Below are 21,881 nucleotides of genomic sequence, written 5' to 3' on the forward strand. Positions count from 1 at the left end.
TAAGTTTTTAATTACTTTGTCTTTTATTGACAAGTATGGTACATTGTCACACTCTGAATTCATTTCATAAATCATTACTCCTCATGACATGTGTAAGTAAATACCAATTTACTCACATTCCCCTCTTTCTAAATAAAATACTGTATTAATGCAACATTCAACAACATTCAGTTACTTTGCATGACTTCTTGATTTCATCTCAGCTCCATGTAATTCATATAGTAGCATCTGTGATGCTTTGCTTTTTTTAGAAGGATTATACATTTGCAGACAGGTGCTATCTTTAGAGTATTTTTATGTAATTTAGGTTCTTGCCATGTGCTGAAGTCTAGGGCCTGACAATGTCTTTGCAAAGTAATCCCTTCAAATTTGTAATGAGGGCTATCAGGCTGGGAATTACTTTTGAGACATAATTTATCTTGTCCATAGGCCTTTGAAACTCATTTGAAATGTTGGTTTTGGCTTATCTATGATTGCTTTTACATTAGTCTACTCTGGTTTAATGCCAGCTTTCATTAGTATTTCTCCCAGATACTGTTTCTTGGTACAGGTCCGGTTTAGGCTTTAATCTGCTTCAGTTTTAGTTACTATCTGCTGTTAGACTGATTTGCACATCAGTATCAATTTTAAAAGCAATGAAGGATTTCATTAGTCGACATTGTTTCAACCTAACCTTCTTTCTAATGTCTCAGCCTGTCCATGTCAATTGAACCAAGAAGAAATAATATAGATTCATACTCCTATGACACTTCAGTGTATATGGTTGGATTGTTGTGATAATTTTCCTCATTTTAACCAGGTTTATACTTTCTACATTTGTGACATTTCTGCCTGTATGCTGGACATTGTTTATAGATATGCTTCCAGCTGCATTGGCTGCATACAATTTTCCCAAACTTTTTTGCCTGCTGCTGGTTCCCTTCTTTGGGCCAAATTCATGTTTCTGATTAGAGTCTGCTGGTGTCTATCCTTTCTATAAGTCTTCATCATGGGTGATTGCCAATATCAGAGTATTATCATTGGCGTGTCCCATAATTTTCAACTCAGAATGAATGACTTCTGATGCTTGGCATACACCAGTGGTGTTTTTAAGGGACAAGTTCATCTCTCTAAATAAGCATTCTTGCACTATCTTGTTTCTTATGCTCAAAACAATTAGAACTTTGACCAAAGATTCAGTCAACAAATCAAAGTCACAAGACTTATTCTTTAGTTTCAGATCTGTTACAGATTCCTCAACTGTCTTAATTATCTTATGTAGGTGTGATCTGAAGAGAAATATTGCACATGTTTCAATTTTGGGGGGACTCACAACACACCTCAAATCTCTGCAGTAAGGCTTTAAAGTCATTTCTTTTATTATCCATGAATATAAATAGATTACATATATTGAGGGCATTAACTCCAGCCATTGTCAGGAAGTGTGCTATTTTCTCTTCATCTTCTTCATGGCAGCCAGCTGCTCTCAAGTACAATAGGATTCTTTGTGGAAAGTATTACTATTGACTTTCCATCTTGCCAGTAAGCTTCACTTCTGGTGGTGGCCTCACAGTATCCTTTTTTAAAACAATAAAGCTGTCATTATTCAGCTAGCTTCAAAAAGGTGGTATGTTCTAATTAATCTTCTAGCATTGTGCTAAGCCTCTGTGTTTTGAGTGCAGTAACACTCACATTTTATTCCTTTAACAACCTAGCATAAGTTTTTTTTGGGGGGGGCAAACTTGGGTCTCAGCATGTTCCCATTGTTGCACAAGAATTCAGCTGCATTTCTGGGACTGTGTGTTGTTCATTTATGAGGAGACAATGACATCAGGTAATTTAAGCATGTTTATTATGATCAGCTTGGATTCAACCCTGATCTGGGAAAAAAAAGAATCTAGAATGGAAAATATCATTGCTTCCCATAATGTGAGTAGGTTCAACTCTTTGTAAATGCCAACTTCCTCATACCAGGGACATGATTTTTGAATTTGACAGTCCTTATCCTTGTGAAATATAAAGTGGTACAAAAGTTAAGTGAACAGAGAGAGGGGTGCATTGAACAAATGAGTTAAATCTGCCCCAGCTGATGTGGCCATCTGCCTAACATACTCCTAGTAGCATAGTTGAGGAAACATTGTACTGGATCAAGTCATACAAGTAGTTGCCTAACTTTCCTCCTCTTACATGCAAGTTGAATTCTACTTTGTATCCTGCTTATTGTATCTGGTTTGGCACACCTAATACATCAGAAAAGGTTATCTGGGAGCATAATGCTATAGCATCCAGTTGCTGAGTAATTCTTGAAAGGGTGGAACTGTTATTACCCAATGCCTTCTATTGTTCTATTTGTTTCTAGTGAAACTGTCTTGAAGGAAAATAGTTATGCAACAAAGTGATGTGTTCTCATTACTTTCCTCCTGAGGAAGTGTGATTAACACATTGTCACTGCTGATTTATTTCATAAATAACACTGAAGTTGTTTTAAAAATAAACAATTAACCAGAGTGTTTAATTCTATTTTCTTCTGAAAAGGAAATGGAAAATGAGAAGAAAATGAAAGGAAATGTTGAAATTCTGGGAAGGAAGTTTGTTGAGAAATGGTTTCTGTTGAAGATACTTATTGGAAATGTTAGAGAAGTGGCTTCCTTGAGTCTCCATTATTCAGTTTAATAACTAAATAGATAAGAAGACACACACCTACATGCCCACCTGTCTACATCTGAGCCAGTACTTCTCTGAGACATTCTATGCTAAGTACAGTTCAACGATATCCTCCATTTTGGGGGCTTCTGCAGCTTCCTTCCTCCATACCTCAAACTGCATCAAAACTAAAAAGTAGTATACAGTTCAGACAAAAAAGGCTCCTGAAAACAAAGCAGTATGTCTTGAACAGAATGTAATCTTGCTTGTATATATGTTACATGCCTAGGACTATAAATATTCTTAATGATTTTGTTTGTTGAGGCTTATCATTCATGCGATACATTTTTTGGCTAATTGTTACTGGTGTTTAAGAATATCTTCGTTTAATGTTAACTATATAATAACATCTTAGTATCATGTAAGATTCATATGGAATTGTATTAGAATGCTACATAATCAGCACTGTCACTTGAACTGGAGCAATGGGGTTTTATAACATAAAGACAAAGGAAGAGTCTATATGCAAATTACCTACTGTTTAAATTGGGGATACTCAAAATACCCCTCTAAAAGCTGCCAATGAATTGTAATTTTTCAATACATGGGAAGGGTTAGGGTAATTTTAAGTAATTAACTTTTTTTTTATTATGTGCCATCAAGTTGGTGTCGACTCTTAGCAACCACATAGATTTTCTCTGTCACAATCTGTCCCTAATCAGCTTGTTCCTATATTGTTGATGGTTGATCTTAAAAGGCAGAAGCTGTCTACCCCTTTGATATCTTCATTGTTAGTTCTAAGGCTGGTTGTTCTACCTGTTGTCATTAGTTTGATCTTCTTTATATTTAATTTTAGTCCCATTTTTTCACTGAGCTCTTTGACTTTTATTAATAGACCTTGCAGATCGTTTGCATTTTCAACTGCCAGAATAACGTCATCAGCATAGCGCAGGTTACTGACGTTTCTTCCTCTAATTTTAAAACTCTGGTAATCTTCCAATCCAGCTTCCCTTAATATATTCAGCATATAGACTGAAAAAGAAGGAGAGAGAATGCAGCCTTGCCTCAATTCTTTGCCAACATGGAGTCAGTCTGTCTCGCCATGTTCGATCTGCATAGTGGCTTCCTGACCTGTATGTAAGTTTTTCATGAGGACAATAGATGATCTAGGATTCCCATTTTTCTAAGCACATTCCACAGCTTGATGCGATCAACACAATCAAAGGCCTTTCTATAATCAATGAAGCACATACTGACTTCTTTTTGGTATTCTTTGGCTTTCAGCAGGCATCAGAAACAAAGTGTCATGTTTCTTGGCCTTTTCTGAAGCAGCTTGAACATCTGGCATCTCTTTTTTTCCATGTAGGGCTCTAAACTTCATTATATCAAATGAAATATAGTTTTTATCTTTGCCTTTGGTTGGTATTTGGAGGCTTCTTGAAAAATATTGGTTGATAGATGGTTAAGAATGGTGCTAGTTCTTTTCTGATTGGTCCACGAAGCTACCCCACAGAATTCACATTCCACACAGACTATAAATCCTGCAAGGCAATCCCCATTTCTGAACCATTGCTCTGAAGAAGCCTTGCTGGAATGCAAGGCAAAATGTCTGCAAAAATGTGATCTCTACTTCGATATTGCTCTCCCTAAGCCCAGAGAACCCCAATTAAAAGCAAACATATTTGTTGTTTACGCCGTGTGTATTCTCACAATCTATGATTAAATGTCAAAGTAGCCTATAGAGTTGAACAATGGGGCCTATTAGATATGAAGGTGATGTTACATAGCACTACAGATTCTCCAAAAGCCTTATGGCATTAAGAAACAAGAAACTTTGCTTGACCTCACTCAGCTTTGGCTTTGGCCCAACCCCTCTTTGGTGTGCAGTGGCCTCAACAAATTACCTTTGGAAACAGGAAAAAAAAAAGACTATATATCCCTGAAGACCTGAAAATCACTTTAACATTTATTAACAAATCTGGAAAACATTTTAGATAGCACACATATTTAAATGTAATGCACTTAAAACTGATTACTAGGAAACTAATGCTGCCATTGGAAAAAGTGTTTGTTTTCTGTTACAATAAAAGTTGGCTATGGAAGGTAAAGGTCCATGGAAGATTGTAGCTCTCACTGGTTTTATTGTTGGTTTTTATTACAAATGGATTGTTAAGATACCATGTCTAATCTTATCTTCCAAGATTCTGTCAATGTCAAACATAATCTTGTTTCTCTTTATTACAATGGGAGTTAATGAGTACTGAAAAAGATTATGTGGTGGAGATGGATTCAACTTCTTTGCATAGATATTGAAAAGAGCATTAGCCAGATAGCTCCACAATCACTGAGACTTTTGAGAGGATATCATTTTGAGGTTTACATGAGGTGATTGCTCTTGGAACCTTGTTTGCTGAAGCTCTGTATAATAGTACTTGTATTAAATTAAAACAAATAAATAAACTAAGGGCTGTTATGCAAGACTTGGGAATTCTTGTTCATTCTAAATATTATCCTTAGGACTCCTTGGTGCTCTCTGAGCTTGGTTGTTTGCTTGCAGATGTTTCATTACCCAACTAGGTAACATCATCAGTGTGAGTGAGTGTGAGGTTTGCTCCCTGTTTATATACAGTAGCTTGCCCTGCCAGTTTACTGCATATAAACAGGGAGCAAACCCCACACTCACTCACACTGATGATGTTACCTAGTTGGGTAATGAAACGTCTGCAAGCAAACAACCAAGCTCAAAGAGCACCAAGGACTCCACAGTTCAATCCTGAGCTACAGATATTCTCCTCTATTGTATACAAGAAACATCAGGCTGCTAAATACATTTCAATGGTTAAGGATGATCTGTTAGTCAGCACCCAAATAGAATAAATGAAGTATGGTAGAATGAAGTTTTAGAAGACTTTCAGCAAGGGAAAGATTAAAGCTGGCTTCGCACATTGCACTAAGCTATTGTTGGAACCCAGACAGTGTGATGTTGCTTAGCATGGCTTAGCCTTTCATGATGTATAAATCCAGCCACTGTAGCTTGTTCTTGAAATCATGATTAAAAATTTCCTGAATTGCTGTTATGTGAGAACCAGCCTGAAAGAAAGCTCATATGTCTCAAGGCAGCAGTTTTCATATTTTAGTTTCGTGTAGCTGATAAAATGAGATAGAAGGTGGTTGAAAAAGGTTACAGGGGAAGACATGAGCCTGAGTTTTCAACTTAGCCTGAAAGACAAAACCAGGCTATTTTTTCCTTATACAGGTAGAAACATTTTGCCATGGATATAGGGGGAAATATAACAATCAAAAGTTATAAAAGCAGTTGCTCATCCTAGACTCTAAGTGATTTACTCCCTGCTGGCATGAATAAAGAGTCCCCCTTTTAGGAGGAGATGGGCAGTGATAGAAATGTGAATTATAAATAAATATGTGGGCAGGAACAATGAAGAACAATTATATAGTTCTTACAATATAAGGGCCCATGGGTATTTTGTGCACCATAATAATAGGCCTGTCATTTGAAAATAGAATGTCTTGCTTCATTATGCTAACATGGTTACTATCTTATGTATTGCTTATTGACTATAATGAGGCATTTGAAAACAAAGAAAAGAAGTTGAAAGTTGACTCTGAAGCAATTGATTACTATTCTCCTTTTTTAAAAAAAACAGAAAATCTCACAAAATAACTAGTTAGGCCTGCATTGTTTTAGAAATGATTTCCATTCTCCAGATGAATTAAATGGGAGTGCCCTCTACTGGATATCATTATTGCAACTCTAAGGGTAAACTCTGAATGCCACTGGGATGGTAATGCATAGTAGCCAAAGGGCCACTCAGAAACATAAAGGATTAACAACATGATTTAGAAGATTTGCCATATAGCAACAATAAAACTTAACACAAAAGTAATCTAAAGGGATCTGCATATTAAGACTGTACATAGTCAGTAGTTCCAGAATTTAGAGTGAATTGGAAAAACATGGAAACCAGGAAGTGGGAGGAGTGGAATGTTGAGATTAGAGGGATTAGATTAGGGTGGGGTAGAACCCTAACTGGGATGCTTCTTGTAAATGAGAAAATGCTTTGCTATGTTTAGGTACCCCTCCTACTACTTATGCTACTAATGGTGCACCATGTTCTCTCATTATTCTTTTAAGAAATGCTAAGCCATAATGTGCTTTGACTGATTTTGGTTTAAAATGATAGGTGAACATGGTCATTGTGGCTTGTAAACCATGGTTTATTATTTAGCAAGTTGAGTGAATCTAGTCAGTTATTTATTAATGAACTATGCTTAAACAAACTATGGCTGAATATGTTGTGTGAAACCATCATTATCTTGTGTATTCTCACTAGTTCCAGTGAGCTGGTTTCTATTTTCTAAACTCTCCGAGTACCATTCTTCAGGGATGACCAGTCTCCCCCAGTTTGGTATGGTCCATTAGGGCCTTCAATTCCCAAAATTCCCAAACAGTCATCAAACATGCTAACTGAGAATTTGGGGACTTGAAATCCCAGAGTATTTGGAGGCACTAGATTAAAGACTTACTCAGAAAATACATTTCTTATTATATGTTAATTTTTCCCACATTGTCTGAAAAATGGCTCTATACAATATATTTTTCAAACTTCGGAGCATTTTTGAAATCTTATGACTGTTCAGATTCTGGGTTATATAACTACTCTGAGAAAATCTGGATAGCTACAAGATGGCAGCAAAGAGATACCAAAACTCTAATTCTTTGCTGCTATTAGCTGGATTTTTGCACATGACAGTTTCTCTGAATAGGTAAAGAACTTCCATTTATTTCTTACTCCTGTATTTCTAGACATCTGTCCAGTACCTCTTTCTGGAAGCCAAGATATCTCATGCCACCCTGGCAGCAAATCTAAACTTTCCAACTACTTCTATGTCTTCTTGCTGGGTCAGCTCCTCTTAGGAGCCGGTGGAACTCCCCTTTATACACTGGGTACAACTTTCATCGATGATAGCGTCCCAAAGCACAAAGCTTCGGTCTACATAGGTAAGTTTAACTAAGTTTAACTAAATTTGATTTCTTGAAATGCCAATTTACCTTGAGTATCTAGCAAGTTTGGACATAATATCTTCTTATGTTTTCTGATTGCTTATTTAATTGCTTGTAAGTCTTACAGTTGGTTGGAATCAGGATGCATTTTTACAGTTGCTTGCAGTAGGGCTAAGTTCATCTTCAGATATTCAGAGGGTGACCTTATCCCCAAGGTCTCAGTTCCCATGGAAAGAAGCTTCAGCCCTTTTCATGATCAGCACAGAGACTTGAAGGGGCCTTGTAAGTGTGTTATACTGAATACACTTAAAAGTTAGCCCCCATCCACTTTGGGAACTTCCCAACCAAACATGGGTGCTCACCTAAGTGATTTGACCAATCATCCATACCCACCTTCCCCCTTTATACCTTTATGCTCAATGTGCAAAGATCAGAAGTAAAACTGGCATCCATGAGGATACTGCTTACCCACTTTAAATCCACAAACATTTAGCTGAACACCTGCACTGGGCTTATGTTTTCTGGTGAATAGGGCTTCACTTAGAACCTATTTTGGGAGCCTGGAAGAATTCCTTGTCACACTTCAGTTGCTCCTTCTCATCTGCATGAATCAGCAGAGAGGAACCTGATGCTGTGCTCCTGCAGTGTTAACCACTGTTTCCCTTTGGCTTGCCTAGCCACAGACCAGTCACTTAGCCTTTTTTAGCCACAGAGTAATAGCATGTGAATCCTACAGATGAATAACAAGCACGAATAACTAATATGTCAACTGTGACAACCAGACCTATCATTCCCTAATGCTGACCCATAGAAAACTTCCCATGCAGCAGAAAGCAAATCTCTGGTGGTCCAAATCTATGCAATTAAGGCAGTTAGAAAAGGTGGTAAAAAAAATGTGAAAGAGAAGGAGGTCTCAGTCCCCTCAGTATATTCTGTGTTACTGCCTTCTAGGGGAAGTTAGAAGCTTTGGAAACTCCATTCTCCTTCATTAAGAATTTAGTGCATTCCTGGAGATTCTTCCCCAGCAGGTGAACTGCAGAAAGTCTTTCTGCTTCTTCATCTCCTTCTGCACAGAATCTGAAAGAAGTTTATTATCCCAAATCACCTCTCTCCTCTGAGCAGCATCTGGCACTTCTGGAGTAATCCTTCAGATGAGGAGGAGGTGTCAACAAGAGTTCATGACACAATTGATAGATGGAAAAGCACTCTCCAGATGGTTCAGCAGGGATTGATGGGTAGATTTAATCTGAGATATTTTTATCCCACCTTTCAGACTCCAGACTTTACATTCTCTTATTGACCCAGGCTAGGTTGACTTAGAGCCGTTTTGTCTGGCATTTACCATATTTATGTGATGAAGATTCTTGATGGCCTTTGTGTCTTGAAAATATGTTGCATCATTTGTCTTTAGCTCTATGTTAAGTACATTTTAAATGAGCTGGTATGCTGGGAAGAAGGACCATGTAGTATAATTGGAAGCTGTGCTACCCTCCCCCCACCCCAAACAGTGTGATCCATTAAGGTAATCTACTCAGAGTGCATGAGCTTGCCTCTATAAATCTTGTATCACCTTACATAGTTTATATGTAAACTATAAATCTTATAACACCTAACAAGTTTATATGGGATCCAACATATGTTTTTGTGCTCAAAATCCAAATGGAAACTATTATCTTCTCTACAGGAATTGGATATGCCATGTCACTGCTGGGTCCTGCCATTGGCTATGTTTTAGGAGGACAGTTGCTTAATATCTATGTTGATTTCAATCATAATATAAGGCAAGGCCATTTCATTTTTATCTACATCAATAATATTAATCCAAAAGTACATTTTTCTTAATAGTAAGACATTATTATGAGAAGTCATATCTTAATGGTTAATAGAGAAATATATATTTTAGTTATCTATAATAATTTTAGTGGGTTTGGTTGGTGGGTGTTTTTTGGGGGCGGGCTGTTGTTTTTAATAATGTGACACTGACTTGTATTTGGAAACCTGGATTAGAAACCCAGAGCAGCATTGAACATTGAACAGTCTTTAGTCAATTAGCTAGCTATAGGTTTTGATTGTTTTATCTGTAGAAGAGGAAATAGTGGGCCTGTGTGAAGAGGCATACATAAAGCCATTTGTGCTGTGGAAGGCCAACCAGTTTACCTCAGTGAAATGGTTTGGTTGCTCAATGCCTCTTAGGTCCACTACTGTGGGAGAAGGATCCTCTCAGCCTTCTTTCCAGTGCTGACCAAGATGCTTCTAGGCTGGGCAGTTTTAGGATTCCCTACAATATGCTTTGGATTTGTCTAGCCAGAAGACCTTTGACACAAGTCAAGGGAGCTCCAGGCTGGGCAGCTTCGGTGCATGCTGTAGTCAATCCCACTGCCTGTGGTGAAGCTACCCATCCTGGAAGCCCTTTGGCCAGTGCTATAGGGGAAGATTTCTCTTGTACCTTGAGTATTGTGGAGGAAAGTGAGAGCAAGGGTGCTGTTCTCTTTTGCTTTACCTTTATAGGTAAGGAGCTCATATTACTATGCAAAGCAGCTTATAGGTTGGTGCTACTTCTGAATCTTCCTTGAAGCAGAACACTCCTTCAAGCTTTCCATAGCCCCTGAACAATAATACTTGATTGAATTCATTACTCCCTGAAATACATTCATTTTTCCATTTAGTGAAACAGTAATAATTTCTTTGTTGTATAACTGCATAAATGAGGGCAGAAGGCAGCATAGTTGTAATAAATAATCCAAAAATGTATATTTTATCATACAGAATAGCTTTGCAAAAGGTATTGTTAAGTGATTTAATTCATAATGCCTTCATTAAATGTGTTCACTAAATAAATATTATTGCAGTGTAGACATCACTCCAGAAGATCCACGCTGGGCTGGAGCTTGGTGGATAGCCTTTGTGATATGCAGCTTCTCTACCTGCCTTTTGGTAGTACCATTTTCATTTTTCCCAAAGCATTTGCCAGGTAAATAAGTATTCTAAAATAAGAAACTAGTACAACACTAAGAGGTCAGATTGAGACTTAGGTAAGTTGTTGGAATTCCTAAAATTCTAGTCTAAAAACAGTACAGAATGAATAAATGAATGAATGAACAAACAAATGAACGAACGAACGAACAAATGAATGAATGAATATATAGAACCAGGGCTGATGTCCACAATAAATATTCTGGGATCTGCAACTTTAAGTAGCTCATCACAGTTTTAGATCATTCCTACTGTAATTTCCTGAGGAGGATTAGGGTACAAAGTAATAAGGCCACTCTTAGAAAAAAAGACAAGACAATTACTAAGAGGAGCACTTTGGTCAGTCAGATGTGGAAGGGCAGTGCAAATGAACTCCAGGCACATATTTTGAAGAAGAAATAAAACTGAATGTATTGAAGGAAACAAGAGGTTACCTGGCAATAAAAATAAGGATTATGAGGAAAAACTGTTATGTAAAGAAAGGACTTCTCACATACTTCATGTGTGGTAGTTTGGGTTCACCAGTCTTTCCACCTCTGATGAGAAGATCCTTTTTAAACATCCTGTCCTTTAACCAGTGTTTCAAAAAAAAAAGAAAAGAAAGAAATCACAAGAATCAGTCTTTCAAAATAAAGATCCAAGAAGGAGAAGTCCCTTCATGATGTCCTGAGCCGAGGCAGAATTTTTCTGTGGCACAAAATCAAAGTTCTTAATGAAAGACAAAGCTTTGTTTTGAAATCCCCATTCCTACTGGGGATAGGCAAAACCGGTTGAACAGGGGGAGGGAGGCCCAAACCATTTTTGGATATGAGCCAATCCCTCTTAGTTGTGGTTGGCAGGAATACAGTAAATGTCATTATGAATCAGTGACATATGATGATTCCAATCTAAGATCTGCTTTGAACGAACTTAAATATCATATTATAAATATCATCTTACCTTCACACCATAGACTGACTTTCTGATACAATTTGCCCTTAGTGCATAGGGTTACCAGACATCTGAACAGGCAAAGGAGGACACAGACAATTGGAAAGGAGGACAAATGGGGGAAAAGGAGGCCACATTAACTGTTTAACATTCTTGGCATCTGTGACAAAAATTATAGTGAAAAACTGCAAAAAAAGAAAACAAAAATAAAACCCCTTAGGTCTACATGTATATGAAATTACTTTTTCCAGCATCAAAAAGACTGGTTTTCCAATGGCAGGAATGTGCAAGAGTCAGTCAGGAGGCAAACACCTTCAGTGTATAACCGATTAAGGTCTTGTCAATTTCAGGCAGCAGGGCAAGCCCACCCCAAGGTAATAATCAAGTAAGTAAGGTCACAGAGCAGAACTTGTTAACTTGTGGTTAGCACTTATTAGGGAAGCACTGCTGCCTGGAGAAAAGTTGCTCCAGAAGAAATACTCAACAAGCCTGACATCATTTGATTTTAAGGCTATACCTGCCAGACAGAGGACATGGGGACAAAAAGAAGGACACATCCTCCTTTGTCGGGTGTCTGATAACCCTATTAGTGCATCCTCTTCAAGAGGATGAAACTATTTTAAGGTGGGAAATATCTGACAGGAAGATGATCTTGAAATCATAAAGGATGCAGGTTTGTGACCAAGCAGACAGACTTGCTAAAGTTAATTGACCAAATATTTAAAATTACAGTTGATTTCCACAAAATGTGTGTACTTCACACAACTGCAACTGCCTTTTGTCAAAAGTAAATTAGATTTCTCCTTCTAGGTACAAGCAAAATACAAGCAGAGAAGATTTCTGAAACACATCATGATGGAAAACAGATGTATGAATACACTGGGAAGAGTATTAAGGATTTTCTTATGATTCTCTGGGTAACGAAAGCAACATATTCAATATCTGTAGTTAATGTGCATCTGGCCACATCTGGGAGTCATGGTGTCAATAATACTTGTAAGGCCTCATTAACAGAATGCAACAAGGGTAATAGTATTATTCAGTGTTTGAAATGGTCAGATAGGTCAGTTCTTTAAATTCAAAGCAATAAAACTAATGACTTAAAGTCAGATTCAAAGATCAATTTCAGTAGTGTGGATTTCCTCACCTACACTACTATCACTTATTTGGATATTAATTTCAATAGACAAAGAACAACGGGTGGAGCAATGGGTAGTCCTCAACTTACGACCATTCGTTTAGTGACCATTTGAAGTTACAAGGGCACTGAAAAAAGTGACTTGCAACTGGTCCTTGCACCTATGACTGTTGCAGCGTCCCTGTAATCACATGATCAAAATTCAGGCGCTTGGCAACCAGCTCGCACTTACAATGGTTGCAGCATTATGGGGTCACATTATTGCCATTTGCAACCTTCCCAACCAGCTTCCAACAAGCAAAGTCAATGGGGGAAGCTAGATTCACTTAATGACTGTGGTGATTTGCTTAACGACCTTGGCAAAAAAGGTAATAAATCAGGTGTGACTCACTTAACAACCACTTCATTTAACAATGGAAGTTCCAGTCCCAATTGTAGTCATAAGTCGAGGACTACCTGTAGTATAAGATGCCCTGAGAAGAAAATGATGGTGCAAATGAACATTCTGCTCCCAAGCTTCTTCAGGTCTTAAGAAGGCTCTGAATATCTGTGTATATAATGAGTCCATAGTCATATTTCATATGTAACTGAGGTTTGGGCAAAATTGACTGCCTTAACCAGAATAATGAAATCTATGATGAGCTGTTGAAACTTGAATAGGGAAGATTAAGGGATACATGAACATGACCTCCGAATGTCTGAAGACCTTTCATGCAGAAGATGGAACGGGGTTTATATGGTTCCAGAAGTGAGCTCTAAAACCATTGAATGGAACTAATAGGGAAGCAGATTTTGGCAAGGAAATATTCCTAATAGCAAGGCCTGTTTGTGGCATAGGCTATTTCAGGGGCATGGCAGATTCCTTCTGCTTGAAAGGTTTAAGCACAGGACATTTGCCTGGGCTGATAGAATTCAGGGATAGACAATTCTTTTGGTAGGTAGACATTTTGATTTTCAGGAACATACCATGTCTACTATAAAATACAGCTGCCACGGGGATGTGCCCAATACCTATTTACCAGAATAAAAACTGATGAGATTGCTTCCCATTATCCCCTCTCCTCCCACAGAGGAGCAAACCCTATCAACTCATAACTTTTATCTTTTTTTTTTTTCTGGGAAAGTAGTCATGCTTCCAAACAAAGCACTGAGGAGTTGCAGTCATTCATTCTTATTTTCTAAGAATGCCTACAGGGCCAAGCCAGCTGGGTGACCTTGGGCCAGTCACTCTCCCTCAGCCCAATTCACCTCACAGGGTTGTTGTTGTGGGGAAAAGAGGAGGAGGAAGGAGTATTAGGTATGTTCGTCGCCTTGAGTTATTTATAAAAACAATAAAGGCGGGACAATGAATGAATGAATGAATGAATGAATGAATGATATGAGGTTGAGAAGTATTTTTGAAAATCAAAATGATGCTGGAACCTGACACTTTACTTTGCAGATATAACTTCTTCCTCCTCTTTAAAAAAAATAATTAAAAGGATCTGAAAGCAAAACAAAACATGAGGCCAGAGCTCCTGGCACATGCCAGTGGAGTCGGCATTGGGAATATGGTTGCTCTCCCTTAGAAAACATTCATAATGGGAAGAGCTAGTTGACAGTGGAATACATTGCCTCAGAAGTGGTAAGGCATTTAAATAAAGACCATCTGCCAGGGATGCCATGTTGCAAGTTTCCTGAACTGTAAATGCTGCTTTAAGCAAAGGACTGAACTAAAAGCCCCCCAAGATCTCTTCCAGCTCTCAGATTCAATTATCCTTTGATTTTAAATGGACATTTGATCACCAAGACAAATTAATTGAGAATAAATAAAAAAAGAAGAAGGATAAATGTATTAACCATGAATAATAACTTTTATTGCCCAGTATATCTTTTCAGATTACAACAACAGCTCTAATTGCCTGTCGCTATCCTACTTTCCAGTTTATGGCCACTCATCAGTAGCTAATAAAGTTTGTTTTCACCACTTTTTGAGGGCCGGTTAGATACTAAATTAAATGTTTTTAAAATTAAGTAGCAGCTAAGGGGTGAGTCTGACAGTTTAATCTCACTCCCCCCCCCCGCACCCACTCCTGCAAGCCTTGATAAAAATCATAGCAGTTTGCTGTGTTTGCTGTTTTCATCGGCACAAGCAGAAAGAAGTTGACACCATAATGATGATTTCTTACTGCAGCTGATGCCAGTAAAAACTTCTGTTCAAGAGAACTGGACAAGGATAACTTAACCTTACTAAGTTATTACAGGACGTAACTCCACCAAGTATGAAATCCTGGCTCAGTCTGTGCCTAGTTGAGGAAAGAGCCAAGGTTTTTCTTAGTTTTCATGCATGTACTAGTGTGGATTCAGCCAAACTCTTTGCATGTTCATAGAAAGGAACCTGCTATAACATGTTTCTGGCCTGTGATCCCAGATTCACTGTGCATTACAGTCTTTGAGCTGTGAAGCAACCACCTCTTGTGATGAAAGAGTTGAGATCTGTAAACAGACTGTGTAGCTCTAAGACCCACTACTTGCTGAGTTTTTAAAAGCAGACAGAAAAGGAAAAAAAAAGCAAAATATTTAGCTAATGCAACTGTGTGTGTATGTGTGTGCATGAGCATTGTCATGGATGCTAAGAAAAATGCTGGCTCAACTGCAGCATTTCACTCAGAAGCCCTGTCTTTTCCTACCTCTTTTTGGCCAACCTTTGCTAACTTGTGCAAAAGCCAAGAGCAGGCATTATTCATTTGTATTTTGGCATCTTTATCTCTTGTCAGGATTAAGAAAGCAAAATAATGGGTCAGATAAGATGAAAATCAACGAAGAGGGAGGCTAATTAACAGGAGGGATTTTTTGTTTGTTGGATTTTTAAAGAACAGAATGTTTCTAAAGTTTACCCAGGGTTATACTATAACCAAGACAGTCATATGAAAATGGGGTAAATATTAGTCCTCAGTGGCTTTTGCAGTTGGTTTAGGTGAATTCCAAATCTCAAGCCAGATTTGACTAGCTGAAGCTCAGACATAGATTCAAATAATTGGATTAATAATCAGCATTATAATAGCTAGATTTGGAGTCTTCTAGCAAAAATATCTGCTAAGAACTAGCAGTTTCTTCTTCTAATGTGCCCTTCTATTTTTCAACAAACAAAAGAAGGGAATTAGAAACATTTTATAAAAGTTTTTGAAATGATAGATTGAATAGCAAAAGTGATGTTATAATGAACAATTATTCTGAAAAATAGATTAATTTCTTTGTGGAATAATCTAAGCAGATACTGTGTATGCAGCATGGCATTGATTCATTTAAGAAGTCTAATTAAAGTCTGTAGAGAGAACTCAACTAAATCCTTCTCTTCTAGATGCTGCTAAGGAATCCCGTGTTGATGTGTCTTGTAATAGCGGCTGCATTAGAAGCTTTAGTTGCTACTGGTTTTGCAACTTTCTTGCCTAAATTTATAGAAAATCAGTTTGGATATACAACTAGCTATTCAGCTACCTTAGGAGGTAATGTATTTGTTTCATTCTGCAAAAAATCTCTCGATTTGGTTAATGATGGTATTTAATACTTGGAAAAAGGTAAAACTAGATCACAGAAAGAAAGGCTGCAGTTTTAAGAATTCTGACTAGAAAATATCCTGTTGAATTCTGTGAATGTTATTTCTGAGAAAATTTGTTTTCTTTGACAAATTAATCATAATAATTTGGGAACCCAGGTGACATTTTATGTTCTGCAGGCTATTGTCCCTTGAGGGGCATCGACACAGGGCAGGGAGGGAAGGAAGGCTGGATCCTCAGTTGATCAAATGCTTCCAAGTAAGCCCTAATAATTTCAAATTTGAGTTTTGTTTGTGGTTAGAACCACCTGTTCAGTAGATCATCCCCCTAAAATCCAGATCAATATGTGAGGTAGCAGGTAGTGTCTCCTAGGATGCAAAATATACCACTGGGGCTACTATTTGTGTTGACCTCCCAAACAAAGAAATAAATCCCTCCATATATTGGACATTTACAGTTTGAGAAAATCCTCCACTATTGATAAGCAAAACTTCCTAACATTAGAATATAATTTTTGTCAATTTTGTCAACACTAATTTCACTCCTCTATTTAGCTTAGGAGATTCTAACTTAGTCATTTAGACAAACTGGTCAGAACTTTCTTCCAGATACAGTACCTTATCAACAGGCTACTCTGACTGCTTCCCTCAAGCCTATTAGCTTTCCTTTATCTTCACTGTGGTTTCATTTTTCCTGCAGGCAAACTTTGGATGAGACTTAACTTCAGGATTTATTCCTTCAAATGTCTCTATCTTGCTGGATTTTATGAACTTCCTCCACTGACAAGTTATTTTTCAAGTATATCCCACTTTTCCAAAAAGATTTAATGCAGAGATGGGCAACTGGCAGCCCACAGGCAAAAGATAATCCCTATTCCCCACTTCTGTAGCCCCCGGAACAACCCCTGATCAAGCTGTGAAATTTGGTAGCACGTACATTTATTTTTGCAAATGTTTTTTGGCACTGTAAACCAAAAAGTGCAAGATTTAGCACATCTGGTTTGCATGTCCAGTTATAATGTACAAATGGATGGCATACCTCTGGTAAGGTTGACCAAAAGAATCACAGATTTAAGTAAAACCAGGTTTAATAGCAATTAGGTTGTATACATCCACTATAGGTATTGTCATCTGCAAAATAATAATAATAATATATAATAAAACAAGTGGCTATTGATGACAGGGAGAGGTCCTCCTTTTCACATCTGATACTGTGAACCATCAGTTGATCCTTTCTGAGTACCTGAGCACACAGAAGAGCTTTCTGTAAAGCGGCATTTCTGTACTGCTTTCATTGTTTGAGATCCTTGATTAATAGCTGCTTTACTGGAATGCCATCTTGAATGCAGGGTAAGGACCCTAGAAGTTTTCAGCTGCTGTCTCTGCCTGCTTTGTTGTACTTAAAATTAGCAGAAAGATACTGCTGGGTGAGAGAACATGGGAGCAGGGAAGGCAGTACAGTTGTGATCATAGATGATCAGAGGTGTACAGCCATTGACATCTTATGCCTGATAACTGATTCACATATGTGTAATCTCATGATACAGTCCAGTCAAGTGAACTGGCATCATTATATGCAGTGAAGGATTAATAGCCAAGCATATGGGGAACAAAAATGAAATTTATTGGAGGCAATACAGCCCATAAACTCTGAAACATGGATTTAATAAGTATTTAGAGATGATTTAACAGTGAATATATTTGTACTTGTACTTTTATCCTCCTTAACATCTAATTCCACATGTAATTAAGAGCCCTATCTTGGTAATGTGGAGCACCTTAGTAGCTGTATTTGCAAAAGTCTTTGAACCATAAACTGGACAACCACTTCTTAGCCCAGTGTGTTGTACAAACCCAGCATGTGTGCTAAGTTTATGGTTCAGTGTGTCACGTAAATCTTGAAATTCGGTTAATTGAGTCAGTTAGTTATAAATAAGCTAAGCTTGTTTGTGTGAACAGAGTTTATGAGTAACTGTAGGAAAGTGCATTTTTTTCAGAGAACATTAGCATCCTAATCTCACTTTTTCTTTTATTCATAAAAATCTCATAAAGAGAAAACATGCTAAGAGAGAGAAAAAGAAAAGAACGATTGTTTACCTTAACAATAAAATAACAATGTTTTGTTCTGTTTTAATAGTGAAGATCTTTATTGTTTTATTTTATGTGAAATAATTAATTTGATAACTGTTGTCTTTGTTTTCTTTTTAGGACTTGTCTTAATCCCAGGAGCAGCAATTGGCCAAATCATAAGTGGTACCTTAATTTCCAAGCTCCAAATGAATTGCAAAACTATACTCAAATTTATTATTGCTACTTGTTCGGTGGCGCTGCTATTAAACTTGGTGTTCACGATTGCTAAATGTGGGAATGAACCATTTGCTGGTGTTTCTGAAACATATAATGGGCAAGTATATGATAAAAAGTGTATGTTAAAATATATAATGGGCCACAAGGTGCTGGATTAGATCAAAAATTCTGCAGAATTCCTTTTACGATTTATATTTTTATACATCTCAGAGATAATGAAACAAAATCAAAGTTGCCCATATTGATGATGATGAAAACATCATACACTGTCCTTTATGGGAAAAGCAGTGTTATGCAGAGCACAGAGAAAGAGTAAGAAAAAGTAGGACAAGGCATAAGACAAATAAAACAGCTACAATTATTCATTATATATCATCATACCTTTCTGTCTTTGTGAATCCTTCTTTCTTCCACCATGTCCCTATTCATACACTGTTTTTTGTTCTTCAACATTCTAGCCTTTCTTTTTAAGGATCTCATCAACTGCAATCATTTCTTGATTTTCCCTTTCCTCTTGATCCATTCACTTTTCATTCACATGCTTGTCTTGTAAATCAGTCCTCATTCATTCTTTCAGTGTGACTACAGGTAATCTTCAATTAACAACCACTCATTCAGTGACCGTTGGAAGTTACGATGGCGCTGAATGAGTGGTGGTTATGATTGGTCCTTGAAGTTCCTGCTGTCCCAGCACTTCTGCGGTCACATGATCACAATCTGGGCACTTGGCAAATGGCTTGCACTTACGATGGGTGTAGCATCCTGTGGACATGTGATTACCATTTGTGACCTTCCCAGCCAGCTTCCCAATAAGGAAGCTGGCAGGGAAGGTCACAAGTTGCTTGTTTAAGTCCCCCCTACTCAGTCACCCTCTCTGAGCCTTGCTGCACCTGCACCACACCTCCCTGGCCACTTGTGCACCCTTGTGCACCCTGCCCCATCCACCCCAAGCCCCACTGTGCTCGCGCCATGCCTCCCCTGCCACCTGTGCACTCTCACACACCCTCCCCAAGCCTCGCTGCATTTGTGCCATGCCTCCCTGGCCACTTGTGCACCCTTGTGCACCCTCTCCCACCCAGCAACAGCCATCTGCACCTCCCTGGCCACCCACACCTCCCCTTGCCCCCTCTCCCACCTGGCAGCAGCTGCTTACCTGCCTGTTGGCCTGCTTGCGAGCCTCTGGGGACTTGCAACTTTCTGCTGACTTCCCCACTGACTTTGGCTGTTGGAAGGTGGCAGGAAGTTGTGAGGAGGTGCTCACTGAACGACTCACAGTTTTCACTTAAGGACGTCAATGGGGATTGCAGGGATTGGTGTTGCTAAGTGATGTGGTCATGTGACATTGCACTTTATGACCGCATCGCTTAGCGATGGAAATTCCTGTCCCCACTGCTGTCGTAACTCACGGGCTGCTTGTAAATTATCTCTGTGAACTTCTGTGGTCTCCCATTTCTTTATGAAGAAGAAGTATAAGCAGTATTTTTTTATCTTTAAATCCCTGCAAACATGTTGTACTAACTTTATAAATATATAGCTCCAAATGTTTATGGTTATTGATGACTGAAAACATGCTGCTATGGAAAGTTTGTTTCTTTATTTCATTTATAGCTTACTTTTCTGTTTCAGGACAGGCATGTTATCAAACTTATCAGCACCCTGCAATGCCCACTGTAGATGTTTACGTTCAGACTTTTTGCCCATCTGTGGTGCAGATGAAGTCCAGTATTTTTCTCCATGTTATGCAGGATGTACCAGTGTTGTTCTTCAGAACCATGGAGCAAAGGTATGGCCATTTTACGTTATGCATGAGGATGCACACTGTACATTAGATCTAAGTTCTATATGTAACAATGCTTTAGCCGCATGCCTTGTTTAAAATGTATCACCAACCCCCACCACTGAACACTGGGCAAGTCCAGAGCCAAGTCTGACTAGTTGGAAAAGTAAAACAAACAAAACAAACAAAAAAACCCACACTATAACAAGGGAACATAGGAAAACAAATGGAATGATCTATCCTGAAGGATGGCATGACTAGCTAGCTCAGTGTTTCTCAACATTTGCGACTTTAAGATGTGTGGACTTCAACTCCCAGAATTCCCCAGCCAGCACTAGCTGGCTGGGGAATTCTGGGAGTTGAAGTAGACACATCTTAAAGTGGCAAAGGTTGACAAACAGTGAACTTGACTAAATCCTGAACAAGAGCAATTGTATTCGGAGCTGCAACATTTTATTGCAGCTCTTACCGACTATATTCTTAATTTCAGTACCAGAGAATAATATGTAGCTCAGTGTTGAACTGTTGGCTTCTTGGTGTTCTCTGAACTTTCCTGTTTTCCTGTAGCCTGTTAACAAAACATCAGCAGGCAAACAACCAAGCTCAGAGAAGACCGAGAATCTAATATATTCTTAGTATTTTCTGTTGAAGTAAATGCAAGATTGAGAACAGAATGATACCTATTTTGATTTTAAAGAAAAGTTCCACATGTGGAAATGGATGGTCATGCCTAGAACTTGGATTGGCATGATTGGTTTATTTCAATGCCACTGAACTGGCTGAACATGTCTTTTGATGTGAAATTAAATCCATGATCACCAAATGTTCCATACTTGCATTTAGAAGTAGAACTCCATGGCCTACAAGAACATTTTTCTATTTACAAGTGGCTGAATAGTTGGCTATTCAAACTTGCTATATGTTGTGTGTGTCTGTAACTTTTTTTTTAACAAATTAGTTTGCTGTCGAATGACTTTTTAATTCATTTTGGACAAATTAGTTACTTATTTTGTTTATTCATATTTTTGAATGCACTATTTATAGCACTTCAGCAATTGTTCCTGTGTTGGGAATCCCATAGTTGAAATTGAGAATACCTTCCATGGGGCCATTTCTGGAAAATGTAAATCTAAGTGTACAGTCCTGCCTTGGTTCCTTACCTTCTTCTTCTTAGCTGTTGTTTTTACTTTTATGGCAGTAACACCAACAACCGTGGCCATTCTCAGGTAGTTATAATGCTACTTTTATCCTATGTTAAGCTTTGTAAAATGCAATAAATGACTATAGGACTTTTAAAAAAAACAACGTGACCTTGTTTCTTCCACCACCCCTTTGCAAGTGTACCAAACTATTTGCACAGTGAGGAAATGATTTCCATAGCATGCAAATGAGAAAACCTGGGTCTGGATTCCTGGTGCCAGCATGGTGCTAGGGCATTCTGGGAAATTAAATTGGCAGCCCGAAAGAAAATGTTCAAGGGTGCAGGTATCAGCAGTAGACCTTCACTAAAGTACTGGGACATCCAGCTGTTTGAGACGTTGAGCTGAATATATTCAAAAAAGGTACTGATTTCTTA

The 21,881-nt window shown here is 38.1% G+C and overlaps 1 protein-coding gene across 1 annotated transcript in view; it reads left to right on the top strand.

Annotated features, from left to right (window-relative positions):
- Positions 1-21,881, top strand: part of SLCO4C1 (solute carrier organic anion transporter family member 4C1) — a 39,632-nt gene that overhangs the window by 12,694 nt on the left and 5,057 nt on the right. Inside the window, exons 4-11 of the mRNA XM_063295390.1 lie at positions 7,448-7,642; positions 9,330-9,426; positions 10,495-10,616; positions 12,359-12,465; positions 16,027-16,171; positions 18,430-18,625; positions 20,155-20,311; positions 21,350-21,531. Coding sequence (XP_063151460.1) covers positions 7,448-7,642; positions 9,330-9,426; positions 10,495-10,616; positions 12,359-12,465; positions 16,027-16,171; positions 18,430-18,625; positions 20,155-20,311; positions 21,350-21,531 — 1,201 coding nt within the window. The remainder of the gene's footprint in view (positions 1-7,447; positions 7,643-9,329; positions 9,427-10,494; positions 10,617-12,358; positions 12,466-16,026; positions 16,172-18,429; positions 18,626-20,154; positions 20,312-21,349; positions 21,532-21,881) is intronic.

This window comes from Candoia aspera, chromosome 2 (assembly GCF_035149785.1).
Source record: "Candoia aspera isolate rCanAsp1 chromosome 2, rCanAsp1.hap2, whole genome shotgun sequence".
In the NCBI taxonomy this organism is placed as follows: Eukaryota; Metazoa; Chordata; class Lepidosauria; order Squamata; family Boidae; genus Candoia; species Candoia aspera.